Source organism: Gnatocerus cornutus, chromosome 10 (assembly GCF_029298725.1).
Source record: "Gnatocerus cornutus isolate USDA-ARS CGAHR chromosome 10, icGnaCorn1.1, whole genome shotgun sequence".
Classification (NCBI taxonomy): domain Eukaryota; kingdom Metazoa; phylum Arthropoda; class Insecta; order Coleoptera; family Tenebrionidae; genus Gnatocerus; species Gnatocerus cornutus.
In genome coordinates this window covers 6,055,080-6,082,292 of record NC_142242.1, presented here as the reverse complement: position 1 = coordinate 6,082,292, position 27,213 = coordinate 6,055,080, and the positions used below count along the sequence as shown (strand labels likewise).

Genomic DNA, 27,213 nt, shown 5'->3' with positions numbered 1-27,213 from the left:
CACATGTTGTGAGAAATTATCGAGAGGGAACTTTTAAATATACTATTCTTAAAAATGCAAAAGTTTGTTCATGTATTTACACAACTGAACTGATCGTAAATCAGTGAAACGTGGCTCCGAGCATTTTACTACCAAAATCTATGAAAAATATAGTAGGCAAATTGGCTGACACTATATTAGCATTGAAAATCGCTTCATCGGCTCCAGCTATATAAAAAATCAATATGTCTCACACAAAATTCTAGATATTCATCCTTAGTCGAGAGTTACAAGCAAGCGGAAGCAAAAAGGTTTTTTCTAGTTCGGAAAAACACGCGGGAGATTGTTTATGAAAACGCATTAAATATGCGTGATGTCAACCACGTTCATTTTTGAACATTTTAAAATCTCATCACCTGTACATTTTTTTTCTTTTTAATGGATATAGAATTTAGTTATTTTATTTGTTTTATCCTGAAAGGCGGAAGTTCTTAAATCGCAATAACTAAGTTAATTTACATTCAGTTGCACGTTTAAAATACTGAAATATAAAAGTTGACGCTCTATGTTGCAGTTTCGGATATTTGTCGATAGACGGTTTGAATTTCGCTTATTAGCGACTTTAATTCGGTCTGATATGTGCATTTAATTAGAATAACTGACACCTCGTTAGTGAAGTTCTATTGTAAAATTTTATTTGAAAATTTTCAATGAAACTTCACTAACTAGTGGCGTAAACATGTTGGGATATCCAGGACTTAAAATACATACCGATATAACTTCCAAATTAGCCACTGAGAACACATGGATTTTAGTTTTGTTCAACCGGCGGAAAGAATAATGCATTTATCCACGTGCATTTTAGATAATTCAGTTTGAGGTTCTATTATGTAACGTGAAAATAATAAAATCCGTCAAAATTTCCATGCTCAGTGATTGATTAGTTAATTACGATTAAAATTTAGTGAACTGAAATCATTTATTATACTAAAATCAGATTATTTCGGAATGTAGGCTAGTCTGAACTTTGAAATTCTAAAACAAATTTAGTTATAAATACATAAGTCTGAAACTGAATTGTGTTTATTCACACATATGTATGTAACTATTTGCAGTATGTGAGGATCACCACCTGTTCGTGTTTCGCCTGGACAATCTAGAAACTTGTGTAAATCTCGGATCTCCGGTAGGGCTTTAGTGTAAGAACTAGCAAATAGTGAAATTTTAAGATTTTTTTTCAAGTCTAATGTAAAAATGTGAGCAAGCATAGTACCTACAAATTAGAGTTTTTTTATCTTGATATATTTGATAATAATAATAAAAAAGCCATTAATGCGCACTTTTGTATGGTTCCCTCCAGTGGTGTTAGACACGCGACAAATCTGTGGGATAATCACAAGGCGCTGTATAATTTGATCGCTTTTTAAAATATCCCATGAATTGTAAGTTTTGCACGAGAAGAGAATGATGAAAATGAGCACCGGATGGCAGTGTGTGTGTGGCTGCATTTTTGCGTGGAATGGGTGTTATTAGGTGCATTTAAAGAGCATGAGGTGAGGCATTCTTCTGTGTAAAAGTGTTGGTCCCAGGATAGTCGCCGGAGCATGTCAAGGAGCGCTAGATGAGCAACCGTGGAATAGCTAAGTATGAACATGTTCGAAAGCATGTGTGGGTTGTATTACGGATAATTTTGACGAATAAATCATGTTGGGAAGAATTTATGTTTGTGACGGATCATAGAACAGTGCAGCTTTCAAGCTGTAAAGACCGTGGTAGTTCGGGGCCGGGGGGACTCACGCGAGAACAGAAACAGCCGGCGAATGTTCTTGGGTTCTTGCAGAAGGTGCTAGGTAATTGCAGGAGCAGAATGATCGATACACTGTTATTAAATACGGCCGCTAAACGCACTGTCCATTGCGTGATCTGCTCGATGTTTCGTTTCTAAATAACAAATAATAAAATTAGCTGTCATTTAAGAGAGAAACTTCGCACTCGGGCCAACGATAAAGTTTTTTTTATATTGGTATTATTCACACAAACCTTATCTTCCACTGGCAATTGCTTTCAAAGATAAACACCTACAGCTCGTCCATTCAACGCACTCGAATAAAACGACTTTTTAAAAATTTATTGCGCCCTGCGAATATAAAAAATACGAGATTTTATTTTGACACTCTTAAATAATGCTTAATAACATGCTTAGAGGTACCACTTTACCACGTTCAAATTTACACAACATCACCACCTGCTGCTATGCTACAATGTTGCATATTTACACCCATCGATTCAGTTTAATTACAATGAAAGGAGAATACCGCTGCTTGTTTGTCTCTAGCACATGAAAACTTATAGAAGTACACTATTTTGTAGACGCGCAACTGGTCTTAAATCGTTACCGTAAACAACTGTAGACACCCAGAAGCCACAAACTCTACATTAAAATCTAGAAAAAAAATTAACAAACTACATGCATGTATCCACACCAGATAATAAAGCATAGTTATACCGTGCGTGATACCACGTTGTCCGGTTCGTACCTGACCAGCATGAACTTCATTCATTGCAAGTGTAAAACTTGCAATAACGGATTTAATTGTTTTCCACAAATAAAACTGAACCAAGATTCTGAAACGTAGTCAATCAATAATCAGCTTTTTAGGTCAATTAACGTATTAGCAGAAATTTCTGTTAGCTTTTGCCAAAAATAAACAATTTGGATAAAAATTTTAAAACACCCTAAATCAACCCTTTTTTAAAACCACCCCCAGTGTTTGCCACTCGTGTAACGAACATGTGTTCCATACGCTCCTATATTATAAATATTTATAAAATAAACAGTTTGAAGTCCTGAAAAATTATGTTAAAACCTGTTCCTGGAAAATAGCTTCTTGACTTCCTGCAATTAAGAAACTTGGAACTACATAATTGCCTATTAAACCGACACTTCTGGTTTTTTGATTGTGTTATCAGCCACGGATCCATTCACTGCACATGATTTTTATTTTTAAACGAATGTTTACACCTAAACTGCAAATCTTTTGTTGATTATCTTGTAATTTATAATGACTTATCCTACACTTGTAAGAAAATTTGTAATTGTTTTGTTATTAAATGTAAGCAGTTTGATTAATTTTCTTGCTGATTAATACTTATCTTATTACAAGAGAATTACAAACTTAGCTGCGGACGATAATGGACGATCATCGACCCATTTCAACATGCTTGATGATCGCTAACGGTAACGATATAGAAGATGAAAAGATAAGCCGATACCTTTAATTTCACAATATCGCGCGCAGGAAAAACTCAAAAAAATGTACAAACAACAAATGACTTTCATATTAATAAAAGCACATTGTATTATTCAAATTTAATTTTGTAGGCAGGTTGTGAGACAGCAGTTTAAATTTAACCGCTCACCACAACGCAAAAAGAATATTTAATCGTCTTTCTGCATAGTTCTTATATCAGCCACTAATGACGAGACGAATTCCTGAAGACAACTCATAAAGTAAACAGTAACATGGGACGCTACGAATTGATAGATTAGGACAATTAAGAGAAATGGGGCTGTGAAAAAATATAGACGCACCCGTATTTGTCGAAGAATCTGAAAACGGAACGACAAAGAAGTTTTCGGATGTTTTTGTGCAAAACTTTGTTATTGGGAACTTGACATAACATAACATTAATGAAACCATTAAACAAAGTCTAAGAGGGAGTATAATAATTTATGCTTGGAACGACCGGTAACGGAACCTGCTTCACCCGTAGATTATCGCAAAGCTTAGATTAAACTTTACTAGGAACGCACAGTCTGATTGCTTACTACAAATTAAGTCTTTCGAAACAGTTTTGTTTACCAATCTCCAAGTTCTGATCGAAAGACACCGACTATTATTGTTAATAATTATAAAAAAGTTGTGGAAGTAGTCCAGAATCATTATTTAATTATAAACTGAAATAGAGGCGGTCTTTAAATGGAGCCTTGAGGGACATTAAACAAAACTGCTTTAAAATTAAGTTATTATAATAAATAGTTTTCGAACCATTACTTAAAAATGAATTTATATTAATTAGGACAACGACGACGCGACGTGAAAATTTTACGGGGAGTTTGGTCGAATTTGTCGAATTGCTCCCTTCGGAATTAAGCTGTGTTAGAATAGTTGTGAAACATGCAAATTTATTGTCGAATTAGATTTTATTTTAAGCATTCCGTGATAAAGTTTCATTTGTACAACAGCAATTTTCTTTCCAATTGGCAAAAAACTTAACAAAGAATGCAAATTTTGTGGTAATTACGTTACGTAAATAATAGCCCGTTCTTTAACTTTGTAAATTTAGACTACACCAAAAATATTGCAAATGTACGAAAAACAACCTGGCAACAAGTGCCATCATCAGATTAAATTAAGAGTAACAGGATACGTGTGTTTTAACATTTTGTTATAAATTTGTTTTACCTGTTTTCCAACAGAGAATTCAATTTTATTAATTGTATGGTTGCTGCCTGTTATATTGTTATAAAATTAAATAGTGCCACAAATTAATGTTTAACTAATCTAATGAGGTATCTTAGCAAAAATATTCATGTTTTATGGCATGAATTAGGAGCAAAGCTACGTACGAACTTCCCTTTGAAAGGTATTAATTTAATCACTATTATATTTTACAAACTAATTCTGTGGTATAATAAATTCGAAGATTACCTATAATTAAATCGAGTTTTAAAAATTAAAACAGATCCTGTTAATCGATTTAGCAATTTTTCCCGTCTTTTAATTTGCTTTAATTTTATGTCGTGGATATTATTAAATTTTTTTGTTGCACGTTATTAGTTTTAAAAGTGTTCAAGATGTGATATAAAAATAAATTCAAAAAATTTAATAATATTTATTCGGATTGCCATCAAAATACTGAATAATATATTATACAGAGTGAATCCGATTGAAGTACAAAACTAAAGTTTTTAGAAAAAAAACTAACCAATCCAATAACTCCGATTGACTTTGATACTTGCATACTTAAATAACATAATAACATAAATAACATAATCATGAAAGCGACTTGACCTGATATTTTATTTAGAAAAATTCAAAATGGCGTCTGGAGAATTATTTAATAGTCGTAAATATGCAGATTAAATCGTAAATATTCATGCTTTTATGATTTTATAAATTTTGGTTTGTTTTTATATTGGATTAACTGACACGACTTGGATAATAGAAAATGACAAAAGCATTATTAAATGTGTTTATCTTTGGACCTTTTAAATTGTTACCAACAGATAGGTCTATTTCAGCGAAGCCTACATCAAATAAAACTTGTGCAATAAATGTGACGTCTAACTATCGGTCGCATGAAGCAGCCATTGGTGATCAAATTAAAAAATGACGCGCTTGCTCGTTTCTACTTGCTATCATTAACTCTTAGCCGCAACTTTATTATAATAATTAGGTTGAGTTCTCAAATTCCGCCACCTGTCTAGTTTTAAAGACCTCCGTGCTGACCATGTAAAAAATTACTTTACACTTCAGCTGTCCCAAACTATCTCTGAAAGATTCTTTTCCTTTTTCAGTCATCATCTCGCTCGTGTTATTGTTCGGAGATTTTTTCTTCGGTCGGCATTAAAAATTACAGTCTTACAATCATGCAATTTTCGTTATTTATAGCCTTTATGCACCGTATTGTTTTCTATTTTTCCATTTAATCCGAGTCGCGATTGTTAGCAGATCGTCGAAAAATAACAAATGAAGTTTGAATCGGCGAAACGATAATGGAATAGAATGAAATATTTTTCTTGAGTTGTTTTATGAGAAACAGAGTAAGCATGAATTTCTCCGTCCATTAATTGAAGGTTACGGTTAGAATCCAAACTTGTCGCATGATATCCGAAATTATAATGATAATTATTATACTAAAAACACAGTTCTGTTGGTTGTAATTACGTTGCGCCGAAACTGTTAGCGATATTGCAAAAAACTACGAAACGGTAGTTGTAAAAGTGAACTAAGACGAGTAGCAACTTTGACGCTGAGCTTATTCGCTCGGTCAATCATAATTAACGCAAAAAGGTGTATTTAAGTATAACTGGTTTCTTTTTCTTCAAAGCACGCGTAATTTCTTTATTTTTCCTGCACCGAGAGTTATTATTTTATTCCCTTCAAATTACGAGCTGTGCATAAATATTGATCCGACCATCGTAGTTTTATTCTATTCAATCATCCAAACATGCATTTATTTCGAGTATTGACAGTATACTAATATGGTTGTTCGTTCTTGTATTAAGCTTGAAATAAAATAAGAGATAGATTTTGCGTCTGTACTGCTATTATTTATCGAAAGGATCTGTTAGCGCAGCTAGAAATCAAAAATTTCAACAAAGAAATCGCCAATTCCCAAAGGTTTTGAGTCCGAGATTCCAAGTATGGATGCTTAAATCCGAGTAATAATAATAAATATAATAAAAGCGTCCAGGTGTTGTTGAGTATCTAGATCACGGTTGCAACATCTCCAGGGTTGCTCTCAATTCCCTTATTCCCACTTAACCTGCCATAAGGAGTTAAGGAGGATATATTAAACACCTCAGAATGTCACATATATTGTGGGATGGTTGTCTTCAACGTTTATTTAAAAAGTTTTTTAATTTAAAATTGCAGTAGTTGAAAATGTTGTTAGCTGGTTATAAATTGTTCACAAAAGTGTAGTTTAATCAGCGTCGGGGAAACAACAATAAAAATAGTGAATAATGGTGAACACAATTGTGTGCATCATCTAATGAAATATGTTTTGGGGTTGGATTTGCAATGTAACTTTTTTCGGTTGTTCCCTCCTAGCATGTTGATTCGGTGCGTGCTTAGTTTGAAATGTAACAACGGATGTTGTGTGTGGACAATGAGCTGTGATTTCATTTAACTAGAGTTCTGTATTCGAAGTTTTTAATTATTAAAATTATTAATCTTGTTCATGTACATAATTAAACATTTTCTAGTTAGCGTATTGTGACTTTTGGGTTTAATGGAATAGTTGTTTACAAGTTTGGAATCAAAAACTTAATGTAAGCAGGAGGGAAATTGGATAATACAAGTATAGTCTGTGCATAAATGAAATTATCTCGAAGTAAGTAAGCTCGGGCGTTAGACACAGTGCACACATACAATCGTATTTATAAATTACAACCTTAATAAGAACTACTTAGAGATTTTCGCAATTGTTAACAGCACATTCACAAGTTCGAATTAGTGCCCCTAACTCGATTACGATAACGTATAGGATACAGTTCCCTAATTGTCCCTCTACTCGACTACTTCAAATGGCTCTCTCGATACTAACTACACTTGCTACTTTACCTATTTACTAGCTAAACTGGAAAAGGTTGCCAGATATTACACATTGTAACCGCATTTGTTATAAACCCATTTACATTATTTACAATTAAGATCGTGTCAGCAGTTACATCAAAAATTTAGACTACTTTGAAAATATATCAAGAGGATTAAAATCTGCTGATTTCGTTGGATAGACCGTATCTATTGTACAGATCTACCCTTTAGAATAACTTGTCTGCAAGTGGTTTCTTGTTATCTGATTAAAATCATCTGATGGTGAATAAAAGAAATTCCAGTAAGTTGGGAAAGTTTTGCGCACAGAGCAAAATCGCTAAGAAGTTTTTGAATTTTAAACAGTCTATTCAATGACTAACTCGGATGTTTTAACTGCTAAAATTATGATTTGATCGACGAAATATTCGAGGAAAAGACAAATGCAATGAATTTAATTGATTACAGGAGTTTCAGTCGATCAATAAGTTAACTGGAACACTTACCTATAGTATGCACCAATATGAAGTTTATTTTTGATATTGTGGTGATAATTGTAGAACAAATTTGTGTTTTATCGAAATGCAGGTACTAAAACTGTCACGAATGGTAATAAATAAACAATATCAATCAGGTTAACAACTAATGTTTGTGTTGATGATAAAACAGCGCGTTTTTACGACGACATTGCGAATTCACATAATAGTTATCTTCTAACAATCCGTTTCAGCGGATTTAGGAATTTAGCAAATAATACTTCAAATATGGCGTAACTTTTTTACGACTGGTTTTGCTTTACGAATTTCCCGGTTCCCCGATTCAAAATCGTGACGTAAGTTTCGTGCGCATTCGGTTTTGTTCGTGGAGAGAATCCGATTTGTGAGATGTAGTTCTAGTTGAGTTTCTGCCGCCGCCGCAGTTTCATACGAAGCGGTATAGCTGCTGACATACAAACTTGAACGCAGCTTTACCAATATAATCCATCATTCCGGTGTTTGAAATTCAAGTTACGAGATTTTTGTGACAGAAACAACACCTCAAATTAACGATAGCAGCGGATTTAATTGGAAAAAACAACTTCCGTCGACGTTTCCAAGTTTTGTGCACCTTCAGTGATCAAGATTAAGAAATTTTCAGTAGGTAATGGTGGTCATAAATGGGGGATTTTCTGAGATCCAATGATGGACTGTCAACTCACCGAGCGAAAAGGCAAATGGGACTTGGAACGATTTTAAATGCATACTTTTAAAGAGTGTTTTAAGTGTTTCTCAGTGTTTTATGCTGTGCCTTGTGATTATATACAATATGTACACGAAAGTGTTTGTGTGATAAGTTGCTGAGGACTATATTAAAGGTATGTTTACATTTCATCTTCGCTACGGTCGCGTGAATTACCGAACGTCTCAATTGCGCCAAATTATTCAAATACATTGTTACCAACGAAAGCGAAAATTACTTATCACGAAAAGTTTTATTGGTGGCACTGTTTTAAATAATGAGGAAACTTCTTTTAATCTCATCATCAAAGCGGTAAAATGGCTGCCGTCGGATGTCTTTACCTTGCAGCAAAATGCTTTCTTTCGAAGCTCGTATTTTCCAAATTACGCAAATCGTTTCATTGTTGTATTTTCGTCTTCTCTTCCTTTAAAAACAACGATTGTATTGTCAAAAAATATGTTCAAATCACTAATGAAACTTGTATGTCATTATTTCTAGTCGTTGGGCAATTTAATGAACGTGTTCGAATCTTTAAGATGTTGGTGGTCCCTTTTGTTTGTATCCGAGAATGCTCATAACATCATATAATTAACATTAAATATTGCGAGACATGATATTTCTTCAACTCACATTAGAATCAATGACAGTCACATTAATTTGAGTAATTTTTTCTATTTTGTTTTTCGTGTCACAGGAGGGGGCATTTTTATTTGTCACAAACTCCGAGTAGCCATAAATATGAGACATGGCATGGCTCAGTATTATTCTTTAAGTTCCTATTATTATTTTTGTTGATTAGTAGTTTATATAACCGCAATTAGGTGTTTTAGTTTTGTTGCATTTTTTTTATTCCGCAGATTAACGTAATTTTATGAAAACAATTTTTATCATGATGTAGCAGAGACGTGGTTGAATCACCTCGATGTGGCAACGCTAGTGTGATTATTTTTCGATTGTTGACTTGTATTTTTTATTTTTTCGCGGTAACCCAACTTTATTCATTTTTAGGGAACGCCAACATTGAGGTTTGAGGTTTAGTGATTCAGTTTGAAATTATCTTGACAATTTATTAATCATCACTTTGGATGAGTTGGTTTTATTTTTAGAAAGAATTACTGTTTTCCAAATATAATGCTGAACTATTAATTCTCATTACGACCCATGTAATTTATGAAATTCCACGATAATAAATCCGATGAAAATTTAACCAGGAAGCGTGTTCAGGTCGTTTTAATTCTCAAATGAGCAAAAAAGACCAACATTAACCCGAGGAAGATCCAGTAAGTCGAACTTGGGGAGAATCATAAAATAAACAGTAACAAGGGGTTGAAAAAGTGTGTTTGCTTTCTTATTTATACACCAATTAAGAACCTCCCTCTTTTGGTATGTTGCCCAAATGAACGTCAGAAAATGTAATGTGATTGAAAGACATTGTTTCATCGATCACTAGGGCACTAACCTCATTTTATTAGAGTTACAAGTGGAAAAAGTTTATCGATTATTCCTAATGTTTCTAAATTTGCATCAGTCATAATCTAATCGTAACGGAACGACTATTGTGATCTCTCACTGCTCGCTTTGATTACGGATTATTACGATAAATCTTGCGAGAAATATATGTTTACTTACAGCAACGATCAATATGAAATATCATGTGTTTTATTCAAATGTCGGCTATTGGTCTAAAAAAAAATATCGATCGACTCGAAATTGAATATTGTAAGATCGGTACAAATAAAAACTAATTGGCGGCAACATCACCAAGTTGAAAATTTCGATAGTGTCTTATTGTATTGTTCTGTGTAATAATTAGCATTAATAATGATTAGAACTAAGCTCGCATCGTTCATTATAAAAGAAGAATGCCGACATACGCATATAAATAACACAGCAGACATCCGAGAACATTCTCAATTATTACTACTGTTAAATGCACTTTTATAAATTATTCCAGCGGAGAATCCTCCTACCGAAATTAAAAGCAACGCAGACCGACCTCTTCACATGATGGAAATCGCGAAGCCGGCATACAGACCACAAAACGGTCGGAATTCTACCTATGTGAAGTGCCCCCCAAAAAAGAAAACACTATAGCGGATTTCGGGGTGAAAAACAGGACGCGACCACTGAATAAATTTGTACAAGAGCGGTCTCTAAATTGCATCAAATACAATTTTAAAATGAAATTGTAACAGGAAGCATTATCACGTTCCAGAGAAAAGAAACGTTAAATTAATATCTTCATTTTATGTTTATCCTGTTTAACTCTAGTTTTTTTCTAGTAGAATTTATTATTTATGCCTGGGTCGTTCTTTGTTTCTCTTGCGGCTGGTTTGTCGTAAACGTATTTTCACGTGCTCAGGACGTTCAATAATGTTCTACGATGGCGGCGTTTTCGACGACCGGCTTCTCGAATTCCCAAAGGAACAACAATTTTTACCGTCTTTATAATTTGTCACTTAACAAGTTTTGTCTTATCATCTAGCGGTGTTTATACATTGAATTAAATCAGCAAATCACCGTCAGATCATTTCTCAACATTATTTGGTATAAATCGGTGTAAATTTTTCTGTTGCACAACCGCTAACAATGTCTCCATTGAACTATTGATGGCATTAAGAAAACAATTGTTTCGCAAACGAACAATAAATTCTTTCACACTCATTGTGTAGGTTTGGAACGGATATAATAACTAACTCCAACAGAGTTTAGTATTAATTAGAATTAGGAAATTAGGACTACTTAGCGATTGTGTGGCTTTTATCAGGCTTCATTGCATTGACTATTTTCTTACAAGATTCTCGACAAAAGATTCTTTGAGAGAAATGCGTAGGATTAAAACAACCTTAATAAGTTGTTTTTGTATTAAATGAGCGTTAATTAAGCCAAGTTTAAGGTTTTTAAAGCGCTTTTTTTTATTTAATTTTCCAGATCCACGTCACTTCAATACATGAATATAAATTAAAGCAACAAATTGAAGGAAACACAAATTCTTTTCAATGCATTTTTATTAGTTTTCTTCACTGAAATAAATCATGATTGCCGTGTACCGAATGTTATTAACGACGGAAAAGAATTGTTGCACAACTACTTATAATAAATCACAAAAGGTAGTGTCGCCGTTGAAATTTTAAGCTGCGTATAATTCAATAAATTTTCATATTAAATTTGACTGTGTGTGGATTAAACTGCACTAAATATAAGTATTTTTTTCTTTCTCGTTTAACGCAACGACCAAATAAAAATTCCACAACAAAACTTAGGAGAAGCACAGAACAGAATGGACATAATATCAATAATGGCGGTAGTTCCAGGCAACGTACTGAGTCTGAGAATAATGAAGAGAGGAATAAATAAAATTGCGGTTTTCGGATGCATTTCTCTGAAGTATAATATGGAAGAAGCCGACGAATATTCTTTGCATTTTACGACTGGCGGTAACTGTTAAAATTTAAACGGAGGTTGTCAGTAATAATGTGAAAAATACGTTCTCTGTTGTGGATAATTTCATATGTGGGCGACATGTTTACAATTTCTATTTGGTACTTGGTTAATATTAAAAAGTATGCAACAAAACAAGCCGTTTTAAAAGAACGACACATTTCAAAAATTAATAACTACTCAACCACAACTGCAATTGTGGACACGATCTATGCAAAAAAACATGATTTTGGTTTCTGGACAAGCTTCTGCTCGTTGATTGTATATTGTAATAATCCATAAAAGTCAAATTAGATAGTTTTTTATGCGACTTGATGTTAGAAACTCACTTACCAACTGTCGTCTGCCAATATTCAAATGACTGCGGTGTTAATTTATTTGATTTTAATGTTAGTAACATCTGTTACGATTTTTGTCGCATATTTTATTTCGCGGTATTATGTAATATCGCCTTTTCCGGTGAATTTCGGTTTCATCTCTGGAATGAGCATCGAATTTAGCGCCTGTTGGTAAATCAAAATTGTGCAGGATGTAGTCGATCAAATATCTGATGCGTTATTTGTTATTGGCGTTGGGGAGCGGATGGCTAAAATTTGAAGGTGGTGTAAACGGTGGAGGTAAATGACAGTCGTAACACAGAAACTGATTTTATTATTGTTATTGGTTCGATTTCGCAAAGTATAACCGCGCGTGTTACAAAGCAACAAAAGCAAAATGGTGAAATTTTATCATTGATTTCTCCTTCAGTGATTTGAATGTATACTAATATCATCTTTCGAATGACTTAGCATAACTTAAATGTGCATATCTAGGCAAGAATCGATTTTTGAGGCGTTTTCTTACGACGTTATAGGTGTTGTGAAAGGCGAATTCCTTGCAGCAAAATGATATCAAATTAATCTTCAATAGATGTATTGGTTTGCAGCTACTAGCACCGCCATCGCTGCATACACCACGCGGAAAAACCGGGAAAATGGACGGTTTCTAGTTTATCAGGATGCCAACATTCGCTGCAATCACTCACTTTTTCCACAAATAAAATCATTTTCGAGCGGGCAGTCATTGTGAAAAATCGCATAGAAGGCCAAAATGATTTATTCATTTTGTCACAGGCCACCTCCCACCAACTTACCACACAATTCAAATTAAACATTTTATATTTTTACAATTGACTGCAATTTCTTAATAACAATAAACCAACGAAAAATGGCGTAATAAATGCGAAGATTATAAATGAGTTCTGTATTTGGAATCACGAAAGAAAATTATGAATAGACTCGGGGTGCGGCACGCACGACTACAGTAATTATTTTTTTGCAGGACGATTGTCGCTAATCTCATATTTTGGGACTGTCCAAATTTCCCAATGCTTTAGATTTATTTCCATTTGAAATACACGAATGTCGTAAGAGGGAAAACAATACGTTCTCTCAAAATATGTCAGTCAGTTTTTGTTAATGTTGTCATTGTCGACCACAAATTATTACTAATTTATTTATTCTACTTAATCTTTAGAACTACTGAACCGAATTAAATCAAGAATTGCGCAAATGTATTTTACTATTGTGCCGTGAACTGTCGGATGTTGTAATATTTAATTCAGTATGACTTAAATTTGTCGAGCTAGAAATGTTTCTCGGAAATAAAGCGTAAATTAGATGAGGTTATTTATTATTTTCAAAGCGTCTAGTTTAAATGAAACGATGCGCAACAATAAAGAAAACATTTCAAATTGGTATGTCTGCAGGAATATTTTGAATTTAGTACGTGTTATTTTGACTTTCCTTTAGTAAGGGGATACGTGCATTCCTGCATCTAGTGGGGATTTTCATGTTGGTGGATTTACCACAAGTGTTTTCCCGTTTTGAAAGAAAAGTGCTTTAAGAAATGCTCGTATAAATATTGAATATCGAGAGTAGGAGTTTGTTAACAATTAAGTCTGCAACGATGTGCATCGAATGGGAAAGCTGAGTTGGCGATATTGCAGGGAAGCAGACAGTTTTTTTGGAGATTTCCGAAATGACAATGACTTCTTAAATAAATAGTGTTATTTAAAAGTATAGAAAGTTCGTCCTTTAAGGTAACAGGAAGGAGAAAGAGCTTTTGAATGAAAGCATTATGATTAAAAAAGTAATATTTCAACTTGATGCGGGTTAGCTTTTGTCGAGGTGCATTATGTATCAGATGCAGTTTTCTAAGTATTAAGAGGGGTTGCGATCGTTTAATAAAATGGGACAAGTAGGTTCTTTCAAGAAAAAGCATTAGTAGGAACGAATAGCATGAGCTCTTTAGCATTATGGATAACGTTTTTAAGATTTTACATAAAAATGATCAGAATGATAAAAGGAAATGACACAAATTCAAGTCAAAGAAAGAGATAAACGTATAAGTAGGCGTAAAAGCCAGTAAATGAGATTCGTTAAAACAAAACTCTGAAATACATGAGCCATCAACTCTCGTGATCTACAGCATTAATACAGACTAGCCTTTCAGTCCATATCCATTAATAAAGGTAGTGCTATCAATTTTAAAATGTACGCACACATTAAATACAAAACTCGAAATTTTAATCTGTTTTTGATACCTGTATATGATTCGAACAAGCGAACAGCATTATGCTATCTCCAGATCCATTAATTCTGTCGAGGTGAGTGTTCCGACTCTGCCAAAACATGTATGGTCGCGGAATGTTCGCCCAAGGCGCTTCCACAACAAAATACCACCCTAAATCAGCTTCATATTAATCCCTGTATCGATACTTTCGAAATTTTCCAAAAACCACATGCATGCCTTGGCTGGATCCGCGCGGTGGCTTTTACTGCCCCAAACGACATTCTAAAAAGCCACGAAAACCTCAAAGTTCAACCGACCTTAGATAAACAGAAAAGAAATTACACGCAACCATTTTAAATCTGACTTAACCCCATCCTATCCACCATATGGTGAAGCCTATTAAAACCGTTAATTACTCGTGGAACTTTCAAAGAACACATATGATATCAGTTGCACATTTTACTGGTCAAGAGGACATTGTAACTTATATTTATGGTTTGTCTCGACTTGATGTCAATAAATTTACATCTATCAGTTGAACCTATTATAAAGCTAATGTCGTTCTCATTTTTTTATCGATTAAGCTCATTAGTATGCTTTTAGGGTAAAGCTAAAGTTTAACTTTATAAAATCAATGGTAATGTCATTTTTATCTTTGTATATTTGATTACTTTCATGACAGTGCCTCAGAAGAATACATCGTAATGCACTCCCGATCAAGCTTATTTATGACTTTTATGTATCTGTACATTGTATTCTTTTCATATAGTAATTGGAAGACTAAAAAAATTGTCGTCTAGAATTCCAAGTTGCATGGATACCTGGCAATTTATCATTTTTGTAATTTTTCTTTAGAACATTAAGCACGAAAGAATTTGGAATAAAATTTGAAAATGTATGAAAAATAAGAAACGAAATTTAACAGATCGTGTGTTGTATGCAATTCATTTGAAAATATGACAGTTCGCGTGTACACTAGCAAAGTTTAATTTCGCATAAAAGTGTGTTCAGTCATATTGAATTCCTTGGTTGTCTAGATTTCAAGCTAATCACGAATAAAAGCATAGCTTTTAGTAAAAAATTGCGATTTAGAGAAATTAAAGTAAGTTTTAATTAATTACGTCCTCCCACGCAACGCGGATCTCATTAACAATCCTCATAAAAATATTACTAAATAAACACTTATCTGGAGGCCCGAAACTTTTAACGAGTTTGCACACGCCTCTTTATACAGGGCGTTCTTTTTTATTTCTTCGACACGACCGGATTGCGGACAAAAGTAATTATTTGTGTATTAAATAATTGATGAGTTAAGAGAGAGAAAAAACGGATTGACTTGACAGGCTGGGACCCGTTATAAATAATTTAGGGTAATCACCGGTTAGAAGTATAAAAAGCAATTTTCACATGAAGCTCTATTAATTTCGATATTTTTTCAGATATTGTTTGCAGATTGTTTAGTCATCATCAGGGTCATCACCGTGTAATACAATTTGGTCAACGCAAAAACTTAATATCTGTAAAATAAGTTTCGAGTTTAACATGAAAATTTTTCATTTTTAAACAACCTGTCGTCCTTAATATCATTTTTTCAGCAATAATTCAAACGATTCGTTCGCGCTATCAAAGAAGACCATCGATCGCTTTCCGACTACCGACTTTTATTTACTGGATTTTACGTGAAAAGTATTAGTTATTGAGTTTCGAAAACATACAAGATTGGTACGGTGTACAAGTTTTAAAATCTAACTGAAACTATCTCAACTCGTAATTACTTTCGTTAACTTCGTCAGTCTGTGGGTAACAGCTTCAACTTACTGGACGTATGAAAAATGTTTAAGTTTGATTTAAAATAACCGAGATTTTAAAGAATTTTTTTGTGGTCGGCTTTTGGACTGCAACTTCTAACTCAATATCGCGTAATGGAACACTTTCGTAACAAAAACCAGTAGCATTCTAACTAAGTTGATCGATAGTTGTTGCGACTTGTTTTACAACTAATTAGTTATTTAATTGATGTAACATGCCTTTGACATCCTGCTACTACCGTATATAACTTTGATCTAATTTTGAGCAGGGGTAGTTTTGTTTGTACTGTGACACCGCACGATTGATGGAATTGCATCGATTGTCACCAATTTCAATAAAAAAAAATGCCTTGAATGTCACTTCTCGCTTGATTTTACTGTATGAGAAATTCGTTATCTTAATTCAAGGAATAAATTTCAGCCACAGTCAAACTATGTATTTAACTAGCAAAGTAATTACTTATTTCTCCTTGAAAGTGCATCCGGAAATCCCTTTAAAGTTCTTAATTATTTGATAAAATGTGGTTTTAATTTAATTATTTACATTACTTTGTTGTTTCTCACAAAACTTTATAAAGACGAAATGTAAAAAGAAGAAATTCATAATTTACTTCTCGTTTTAAGAATTTCCGACACTAAATATTTGACTTATTATTAATTCAACAAATGGGAACCCGTGCTTCGACAAATAATGCTAATAATTTATTTCCGTTTGAACAGACGAAATTTCGTTCAATAATAAAGTAAGTATTGGTTGTGAGTTCAGAGGGTGTAGCAGATCCACCTTTTCACTTCAGTCGAACCTTGTACTTGTATAAATGATACACTCGACAAACTCACGCTCTTAAATGACAAAACAAAAGAACGGAAAAATGTAAAAGGAATATTATTCCTATGCATCACATTATTGATTATATTGCTTCACTAGGACATCTGTTTTCCTTTTTCACCTTGTCGTTACCAAGTTTTCCAGGTATTTTTTTTTACCTGATCTTCTATTAGGGTGTCCGCCCGCTGGTACCAACAAAGAGAAAGTGCCGAGACTTTCTGTGTAATTGTGTCAGAACTTAACAACTTCAGTTGCTTTACGACAGTGTCTTTATTTGGTTTTCAGTAAGACATAAATTTTTGGGGATAATGCACAAAACCCCACGTGTTCAACAACTTTGTGACTAAGCTGAAAACATGTCTTGGGGTTTCTCTTTGGTACAAGGATTTTTATATTTGACTGTTTTTGTATCCGTATGATATTTTGGTTAGGCGTTGGTTGTTTCGTGCTACGAACAGCATACCTACAGCAGCTGTTGCGCCGCGAGCTACGAAGTTGGCGCGTCGTGTCGGTAATAAATGTTTTTTAAAAGAATCACTTCATTGAGTGTCCATATAATGTTTTAAAAGTAATTAAAAATTTTGACACTTAAAAAATGGGAACAATCGCTGGAGTTGTTGACGCTTTGTACAAGTTACAAACTGCGATTTTATGTTTATCTGCATAACTTTACTATTGCAGATGGATTTGCATTGGTAGAAAGTTAACCAAACAGTGCGCATATTTAGATACGGAGAGATTACACCAATAATGCATTAGCAGGTTTCAATAAGTGTATGTAATTTCACTCGTGTGGTTTAGGTATCTAGGATTTATTTACAAGGGCTTTGTATAGAACCTTTGAATTGACCAATGAGGTCGCTTGTAATTCCTGGAAATGATTACCAGGTTAACAGTTATCACAAAAAGTCACAGGGCACAAGTTGAAGACAGTGTGAGCGACTTAGAAATCGCGATATTATTATTAGGCAATAAAAATATTGTTTATTCGATATTGATGAAACAAAATGATCGGTCACTTTCGGACGTTCAACTCTCATTTGAGCCGACCGACCAGGCAGGTACTACGTAAAGTTGCAAGGCCGTTGAAGTGCGGAGTCTCTCTCTTCCACTCGGCTTCGCCAACATTCCATCGGTGAGGTAAAGCAGAAAACTGAACTACCACTAATCAGGAAACATAAATAATGTTGTGAAATTTAGACTACTTCTACAGTTTCACTACACAATTCGGACCATTCCTGTTAACGAAAATCTCGTCGTTACGTTGGCATGGTGAAATTTGGCCTACGCACGTTGTTATCCTCGAAAAGCGCACCGTTTTTACATTTTAGTTCGTCACTGTAAGCATTTTAAAGGACGAGATTCTTCGAATTTTATTTCACCAATAAAAGCAATCAGGATTTTGAAAAACATTTTATCAGCGCATTCATCAGTACACATATGTGCATTATTGATTGAAAAATGTATATTGAATGCTTTATAAACCGCTTGATTTCGGGTTTTCGAAATATTTTTAAACTGTAGCGGCACAACAAAGAACGATCAAATAAAAATTAGGTCCAATGGTTATCTGCTCTGTGTAAAGTTATTTTTTTGTCTCAACCTAAATGCCGATACGATGTGTATTAAATAAACAAACAAGTGATAAGTTTATTTGACTTCACTATTGACACTTCACCTATGGATAACGAAAAATGCATTTCCTTGACATCGCTATTGATATTTGCCCGATAACGTGACATTTAAGTACATAAATATGTAGGTGCTATTTTATTTTAGAAGATTATTTTAAAAGCTTTATATCGTTGTTGACGCCCACACCTTTTTTATCTTTAATATATAAAAATTACCGTGAATTTTATATAACTTCGGTTATTGATTTATTATAGCAGCTGGATACGTAATTTGCATAATGACCATAAACATCGAAAAGAACACAACCAACACTATTGTTCCCGAATTCTAAACTGGAAACTAAATCTGTATATTGATAATTACCCGCTAATTTCGTGTGGTAATAATAAGATTGATCACTTTAACGCCGCTTTGGCATCATATGATTCTATCCCTCTTGTGTCAACAACATAGTTCCAGATCACTATAAAATTGAAGGAACAATGCCCCAATGTTAATAGTCGGGTCTGTTAAATCACAATTTAACGATTCTTCTAGCAATATTTGTTTATTTTTGCACATTTTATTGCTCGTATTTCTTTTCCTTATTAGTTGTTTATGTGTGTACATAACTATAAACATAACTAGAACAAAAAAAGTGCGATTGAAGCGAAGATTTTCTTTTAGTTTCCCAGTAGTCATTTGAAGGATTAGTAAAGCGCTCTAATGACGTGATGTTTATTTTCACGTCAAGTTGTAATACGTTCTAGTCAAGATTTAAAATATTCCATTGTTTGATGTGCAAACGGGCATACCTAAACCGCATGTGACAACTCCACACCATTATCTCCGACATTACCTGCTTCTGCATTAGAAAAAGGACGAAAGGAGTGCAGTTGTATTGAAGCTAGTGCACGGCATTTCACATGCAAGGTTTCAAAGACATTTAATCCAGATTCTGAGACACATTTTATTAACACATCCGTATCGAATAAGAAAAATGTTGATTGTTTAACGAATGGATTGAAAAAGGGCGGTTTGGAAACGTTTTAATGACTGGTTTGAAAGTTGAAGTTATCGCGATGAACCCATGATCGTGTTGTTTTATGAAGCATTGTTTTTGCAATAAAACGAATCAATTTTATTATCGGGGGAGCAGTGTTTATTTAGGGACATGTCTGAATGATTTTTCGATTGTGAACTGGAGGGGAGTGTTTGAACATTTCCTGACAAAACGGTGCTTTAGCTTCATATACGCGTCTGTCTTTGTTTAGACCACCGACTTTGCTACATCACACTTTAGACAAGTTTGCTTTAGTTTGGTTTAGTCTACTTCATTGTGTTCGTGCGAAAAGTTAAATGCAAAAACACCACAATAATGGATTCTGACAGCTCGATGAAAATGGCGGAACCGAGCATCAAATTTTCTTTTCTCCTTCTGATGAACCGAGTTAATTTGACTTTCGCGATGATTTTACTCTAGAACTTTGTTTTTTAACGAGTCGGCCAAAGTTTAACATTTATCTATCCGTTTTAGATATCCTGTTGCGCATAGAACCCGGAACTCATTTGCCAAATTTAAACAAAGTTAATTCACCCTTATCAGTGATATTGATAAAACGTATTGACATTTCTCTGTTTATTTCAAACAAATCTAAAATCTAAGTAAATAATTCTGTGGAATTTCTCTTCATTTTCAATCCACGGCAGGTGTGTAACTGTAATGATTCTCTTCAATTCCTTTTTAGATAAACCGTCCTGTTTGATTTCACTTCTGCAAATCATAGAGGATTTATATCGCTTCTTCTGGTATTTTAATATCTTATCGATCATGCTTCATCTCAATTTCAGATTTTCTCAATTATGCAAAACTAACAGTGACGTCCTTTCACTGTATCGCAAGCAGTCAATTATTTTAAACTTGTCTTGCGCTAGTTGGAGTCGTGGATTTTTCGAAATCAAATCATGATTATTTTGCTTATACCACCAAAACCAGGAAATGTAAAACAAACATTCAAGAACCATAAAATGAGTTTTATTATACATATAAGAAACGCGAGAATCCGAATGATTTATGTGGAACACAGAGAAAAAAACTGTCGAATTTTTCGAACAGATGAAAACCGTAAAATTAATTACAGCTGACATCAAAGTATATTTAATATCATCTTTAAACTAATAATATTTATAAATTATCGACCAGTTTTAATTTAATTACTTGAATTCCCCGTGATACCACGGTCTCTATTCTAACGTGTTGTTTATTTTTGTATTATGCCATGAGCATTTTAGAGCGTGGAATTGTGTTGTAACTTGTATTCATACAAAGGAAACCCTATTCTAACCTGGAATGGCGCCGCCCATGTAATAATAACCTAACACTCGTAGGACATCCTGTTGTTTGACTCTACACATACTACTAAAGCACATTGCGTGCCATTAGCCAAAAATGGCCGACGGTCCCGATTAAAAACGTGTCATAAAAATTACATCTTACATGTTTCGATTTTATTATTGTAATGCTTGATGGCGTCCACTACTTTTAATTAGCCTGAGAGGCGGAAGTCCTCCATTTTCTATTTAGAACTCTTTAAATAAATATACATCTTCCGGTCAAAACTACATTCTCAAAATTTTATCGATAGTTGAGTTTGTGGAGCACTAAATTGTATCCAAACGATTTATACGTTTTATGTAGTGGGAGCATAACTGTATTCGATTAAATAAACACTGCAATATGAGAAGCCATAAAAATTGTATGACTGACGCAGACGAAGTCGGCGAAAATAATATGCAAATTTTACCAACATAAATTTAATGGTTGACCAGTTTTTACTCTTTACAAACTGACTGAAAACGAAAGTGGCATCAAAGAAACCGCTACAGAATCATTAGAAAGTTGTACTTAAATATTATTGCATAGTACGACAGCGGAAGTTAAAGGTGATTTATAATTTTAATTAATTAGTTTTCAATTACCGTACGATTTTCCAAAAACTTGTGGAATTCGGATTTTACATGAATCACCAAACGACAGTTATAACTTTGTTGCTTGTCATAAGAGTTTTATGGCCACAACATCTTCATAATATTGAATTATTTCAAAAAAATCTAGGGAAGACTATCTGCGTTTTTATCGATTTTGAAGCGGTCCAGTGGAGTAGTTTTCTAGCAAGTTAGGTGTGAAACAAGGGCGTTTATTGGACCCCAACTTATTAAAATCTATACGAAGAGAAAGAAGGGATGATAAGCAGATTTTGGTCGGTAGATTATCATCATTCATGGTTGTGTGAATTTTAATCATTCAGGGGAAGTTCCTAAATGGCCAAAGATCGCAAGAGGCGGAGTTGGTCGATGACACACTCTTTAGCAAACTAAAATTTACGGTTTTTATTTAATTTTCGCCAACTCACACTTGTACGAAATGAGTCAGAGAATCTCTTCCTATCGTTCGTATAAGTTAACCGAGAGACAAGAGGGAGAAAGCATGTAATTCAATTTGCAGGTCCCATTTTAAGGGTGTCTTGAAAAAGTAAACCGAATCATACGGGCATTTTTCTGATTTTTAAAGCATCCCTCTTTTCTAAAGAAACTTCAAAATCGATTATGAAAGTGAGGCTTAAAATGCCAAAGAAAGTTAGCAAGTTGGGCATCCAAAATATCACTCTTTAGATTTGGGGGTGACACGAGGAGGAAGACTGGGAGTTATAGTCATAGTAATAAAATTTGAAATATGTTGTAGATTTTATAAAAAAAAAACAACGTGAAGAATCACGCGAGCACGTGTATACCTTTCGGAGTTCACCGATAAACTAGATCATTTATTGTAGAGATCAATACGGTGATGTATGTTATTAATCATTCAGATTAACTTTGCGATATTTATATAATTTTTCTTCGACTAAGAATTTCACATGAACGAGATGTATCGTGTGATTAACTGTTTTCTCTTTTCGCATTCTTTGTCGTCTGTTATCGAAAAATTCTATGAAGAAATTACAGACAACAAAGCAGTCGTTGTCAACTGAAATTTCTAAGCTTAATTTTGATAAATGAAGAGAATGAATTTTATTTAGAAACTGATTGTCTTTGTCATCGTGTTGTATTGTAGTTACAAGTATGTAAACTGCATCATAAACATTTTTTGTATTGAAAAGATGAAATCAAAGGGCTTTTGAAAGAGAAATTTTCATCACGAAATCAATACATTTAAATCGCTTCTGAGACTCGGGACCAAATTCCCACCCCCAGTTTAGATCCGGTTCGAATTCTCTTTTTTGCTGTGTCAGTTCGGTTCTCTTATCATTACGAACAGTAGCAATCGAGTAGGTGTATGATATCTGGACGAAAAGTGATGGAAATCTGGAAAGGACAAACTTTATTAAATCAATTTTGTCAGTAGTTCTCACTGCGTTGCAACATGATTGAGTCAAAAGGTTGTTTGAGGTCGTCTTACAACATGTTGTCTGTAGCCGATATCGAATTTACCTAAGGTTACGATTTGATTTTACTTTTACTGACATTATTTCAAAACGGCAATTTACTATAAAGAAAGCACGCGCCGACGAAATCCCGCTTTTATTTCCAAGAGAATAACGAGCGAATGCAATCCAATATTCCAGAAATCAACAACATGCTCAAAGTGGAGCCAGAATGACTGTTATTATTAACAGAAACATGTTTGTTATGCCAGTTACGTGGTAAACATGGTGTTTATTTTGTAGTATTTTACATTATGTGAGTGTGTCTGACAATTATGATTTTGTCGGACAAAATATTCATTTTACGTTAAACCTGTGTTGATATAATGGCTTTAAAAATTATTCTCGTCGAAAAACGTCTAACCACAATGTTGTTTGTGTCGTGGAGGAAACAATGAGTTTACAGCAATGTTTAAAATTCTAGCTTGTATTATGCTTTCCAGCACATTAGCTACGTTTAATTTTTACATGTTTTGAGTATTTTATTACCCGCAACATCATTCTGTATTTATGGTTCAAGAGAAAATGAGGTCGGAACCATTTGTTTTCGTATTGACTATTGTGCATAAAATATGCAAAAATGGTTATGTTCCAGTTGCATCTACAGGTTCAAGTATTGCTAGTTGAAAATTTCAAAGTCTGAATAGCGCAAGGAAGACGTAAAGCAAAGTACTGTTATGTATTGTGTATTTTATGTGGACGGCACACCGAAAATATATTTGAAGTGGTTAGTATAAAAACGTTGGGGATTCAGGTATGTCGATATACCTGGGAGAGATAATACCGAGGCTAAGACTTTCAATATCGGTTGGTTATAGCTGAGATAAAAACCGCAGGGGGCACTATCTACCCTACAGGAAAATTGTAAACAAAGCCAAATCCCGGTCAAGATATATTGTAATACTTTCGACAAGCTAATTTCTCTTCGATAAATGGGAAAAGTTGAGAATAGTTGCTTGAAGTCACTTGTCGTCCCTTCCTCTTAATTACGTTAATAAATGAGGCATATGCCATTAATTTAAATTGTTAAACTTGTACAAATTGTTTTCTATATTTTCCCCAAATTAGAGAAAGTGCATTTCAAGTGCTTTCGTATCGAACTTTAAAAACGAACGAATAAATATGTTATCTTCTAACATATTTCTTTAATGAGCAATTTCGGGAGCATTACTTATCTCTCCAAATTCCTTTTTAATGGAACTCGACGAAGCCACCATTATTAAAAATAGAGTTGTATTTTATTGGAGCTTTTATCCTTCACTGCCACGACTTTTGAACTTTCCGAACATGCTCTCAGTTTGCTTATTAATTTATACCGTTTAAAATTTGGGCACTTTTCATTATCACCTTTACATGTGTAAAAATGTCGTGCGGAGTGTTTTGTTTCCTTAACAAATTTACTTAAAACCGTATCGGAAACCCTAATCAATGTCCCGTTGACTCGAATAAAATATCAAACATTTATTTCTAGTGCAAGAATCCAGATAATATCAACGTCAAAACCGGAGTAGAACCCTTAATATTTAAACAAGTTCTGAAATTTTAATGTAGCCTCGTTTTTATAATTGAGCCAGTAATTTATTACAACTTTGCGATATTTTATCACATTTTCGTGTTGAGAACTATCATTAAACTTTTGTGAACGTTGGAAGGAGAGTATTTTTAGTTCTCGTTCAATCTTTCGTTTGAAATTATAATAACTTTCGTAATAAACAATCTTTTCCGTATTTTTGGAAACTAATTAGATCCGACGACCTTCTTTATAATAGATCCTACGTTAAAACGGATTTTATCAATTTTATTAATATTTAATGCGCTGACTAATCTATTTCAGTCGATAACTCGCTTATCTGCGGAGCAGTCTAAAGTTATTGGTACTTCTTTTACGCAGAATTTCATGCAGATTCCAAATCCGATTGGTCCGAGGGATTGTGTTCTTTTCAATTTTCTTTCGAATAATTCTAAGGGTAGTGTATAAATTTCCTGCTGTAATGACTTGCAGTAACATTCAGACAAATGAAACTACAAAAGAAATAAATGGCGCTTTGGTTCATCGTTTGTACTATCGATTTAAAAAACGCGTTTAATTGTATTCATTTAGCTCTCCCTGCCTCTCTTATAATATAGTAAATTACTTTTGGAGTAAAAAGCGCATAAAGATAAATGATTCCATAAACTACGTAAAATTTGCAAGGAAAAACAAAATGTTGGTGCCCGACCGGTGTTTGAGATAAGGCGTATTTTCCACTTATCTCCGAGCATTTTATTGACAATTTTGTAACTTTCATCTGCGTAATTTTTATTGTAAACATCGAAAGTTAAAGACACCGCATAAATTTAACTTTTGAAGAAATAATAGTATGCGTGACAGTCATTTAAGTCACAGACAGTCATATCGTGATCTTCAGTTACTGCACACAATAAAAAACAGTTAGGCATCTTTTTAACTATGTGAATAATAGGCTACCGGACACCAGAAAAATAGATGCATTTTATTATGTTTATGAGTTACGTATACGCATAAATCAATTACCAAACAGATTTTTTGTTCTCCAAAGGTCGGAATTATTAGCTAAATATTCGTTTGAAATCCAGCTTCGCGCTGTTAGTTTAAATAAGTCTTCAGTGACTACGTCATAACTCCTTTCTATGCATATGAATTGAGAAAACGCATACGTCAACGGAATGTTGCATTGGTGAGAGTGAGATAGAGTAATCGTTATAATTCCTAACTGGTTTCCGATTTATAGCACACTTGTGTCAACCAATCAGAAGTTTTGTTTTCATAAGTCAGGTCAGGAATCATCTGCACCGAACGTCATCTGTCCATTTTCGCTTTTCGATTATTGCAGCCCTAAAGTAAGAAAGATACAAAAACTGCAGCAATTCACGTTCTGCACACACATTTTATGCATTCATAACCTCAATTCAAACTCAACTTCATCGTTTTCAACAATGACCTCGGCATTACCTGTACAGCCAATAGGCGTCGACTAAGAAGTTGTTACGTCACCAAGGCGCGTGTTTGAAACAATCCATTTTTTAAATAATTTTTTTTGGTATAAATAAAGTGCGCAAAAAAAAATGGACACTGATTTTTAATGTTTTCAGACTGGACAGATTTATTTTTTGAAATAAAAAAAAAACAGTCCGGTAGCCTATTATGTTGTTGGCTTATGTTTTAAAGTTCAAACCAGTTGACCGATCACCATTGTTTGAAACCGCGTTGGGAATTATCTCGTTTTTCTCTTGCCTGCTATAAAATAAAGCGAAATAAAGCGTAGTCTTTCGATCTAAAAATTACATTAGTTTTATATCTGCGTAAAATCTAAAATGACTCGATTTTTATGTGCATGCTTTAAACGGCATTTGTTTACTGTTACGACCAGAAAGTGGAGGTTTTTGGTGACACGTCAACGTCACCAATAATTTGGTTGTTGTTAATTTCACGTCACAATTAAATAGGCTTCAGGAAAATACAGATTTTGTGAAAACTGTGTATAAATTTCTTGGGCAACAGTAAAAGAGTCAAGTTTATTGAACGATTTCTTGTAACTCTTAGACTTTATAAGATCTATCAAATGGGCTGTGTATTCTTTAGGACGGTTTTATGTAACACTCAGTTTTATTTTCGCATGAAAATGATAAAATGCGTAACTATTGTAATTGTAGTTTGATGTTGGAACTTTTATGAAAGTCGTAAAGTTTTGTACACGAGAACTAAATTATTTCATCTTATAATAAATGGGAGTCACAGAATATGGAATAATTGTAATAATTGTCGGTGTTGTAACGAGGAAAAGCTGTGAAATTTATGTCGGTGGTGTTATTAGTGCCAAATGTACCGAACGTCACGTGCTCTTGTTTAAATAACGAACCAGAAATTAAAGCGTAGTATTTACAAGCTTTTTATAGCTAATAATTTTATGGTTTCAAAAATAGTACTCAATTTAGTTTTGACCAACGAG

At 33.8% G+C, this 27,213-nt stretch overlaps 2 protein-coding genes across 8 annotated transcripts in view; both read left to right on the top strand.

Moving 5' to 3' along the window:
- Window positions 1-8,193: 8,193 nt before the first annotated feature.
- The window catches only part of Cirl (Calcium-independent receptor for alpha-latrotoxin), a 70,250-nt gene continuing 51,230 nt past the window's right edge, over window positions 8,194-27,213 (top strand). For all 7 annotated transcript variants that reach the window (XM_088046944.1, XM_088046945.1, XM_088046946.1 and 4 more), the window contains exon 1: window positions 8,194-8,655. The gene's annotated coding sequence lies outside the window, so the exon portion shown is untranslated. The remainder of the gene's footprint in view (window positions 8,656-27,213) is intronic.
- LOC148167456 (uncharacterized) lies at window positions 25,606-26,408 on the top strand. The gene is made up of 3 exons (XM_088046908.1): window positions 25,606-25,652; window positions 25,957-26,304; window positions 26,357-26,408. The coding sequence occupies exons 1-2, from the start codon at window positions 25,606-25,608 to the stop codon at window positions 26,240-26,242; spliced, it is 333 nt and encodes a 110-aa protein (XP_087903034.1). The 3' UTR covers window positions 26,243-26,304; window positions 26,357-26,408.

Bases quoted from the DNA above. Each gene is read 5' to 3' on its own strand.
- LOC148167456 (XM_088046908.1), top strand. From the start codon at position 25,606: ATGCGTGACAGTCATTTAAGTCACAGACAGTCATATCGTGATCTTCA. The intron at 25,653-25,956 runs GTTACTGCACAC...AGAGTGAGATAG, and splicing joins CAGTCATATCGTGATCTTCA to AGTAATCGTTATAATTCCTA.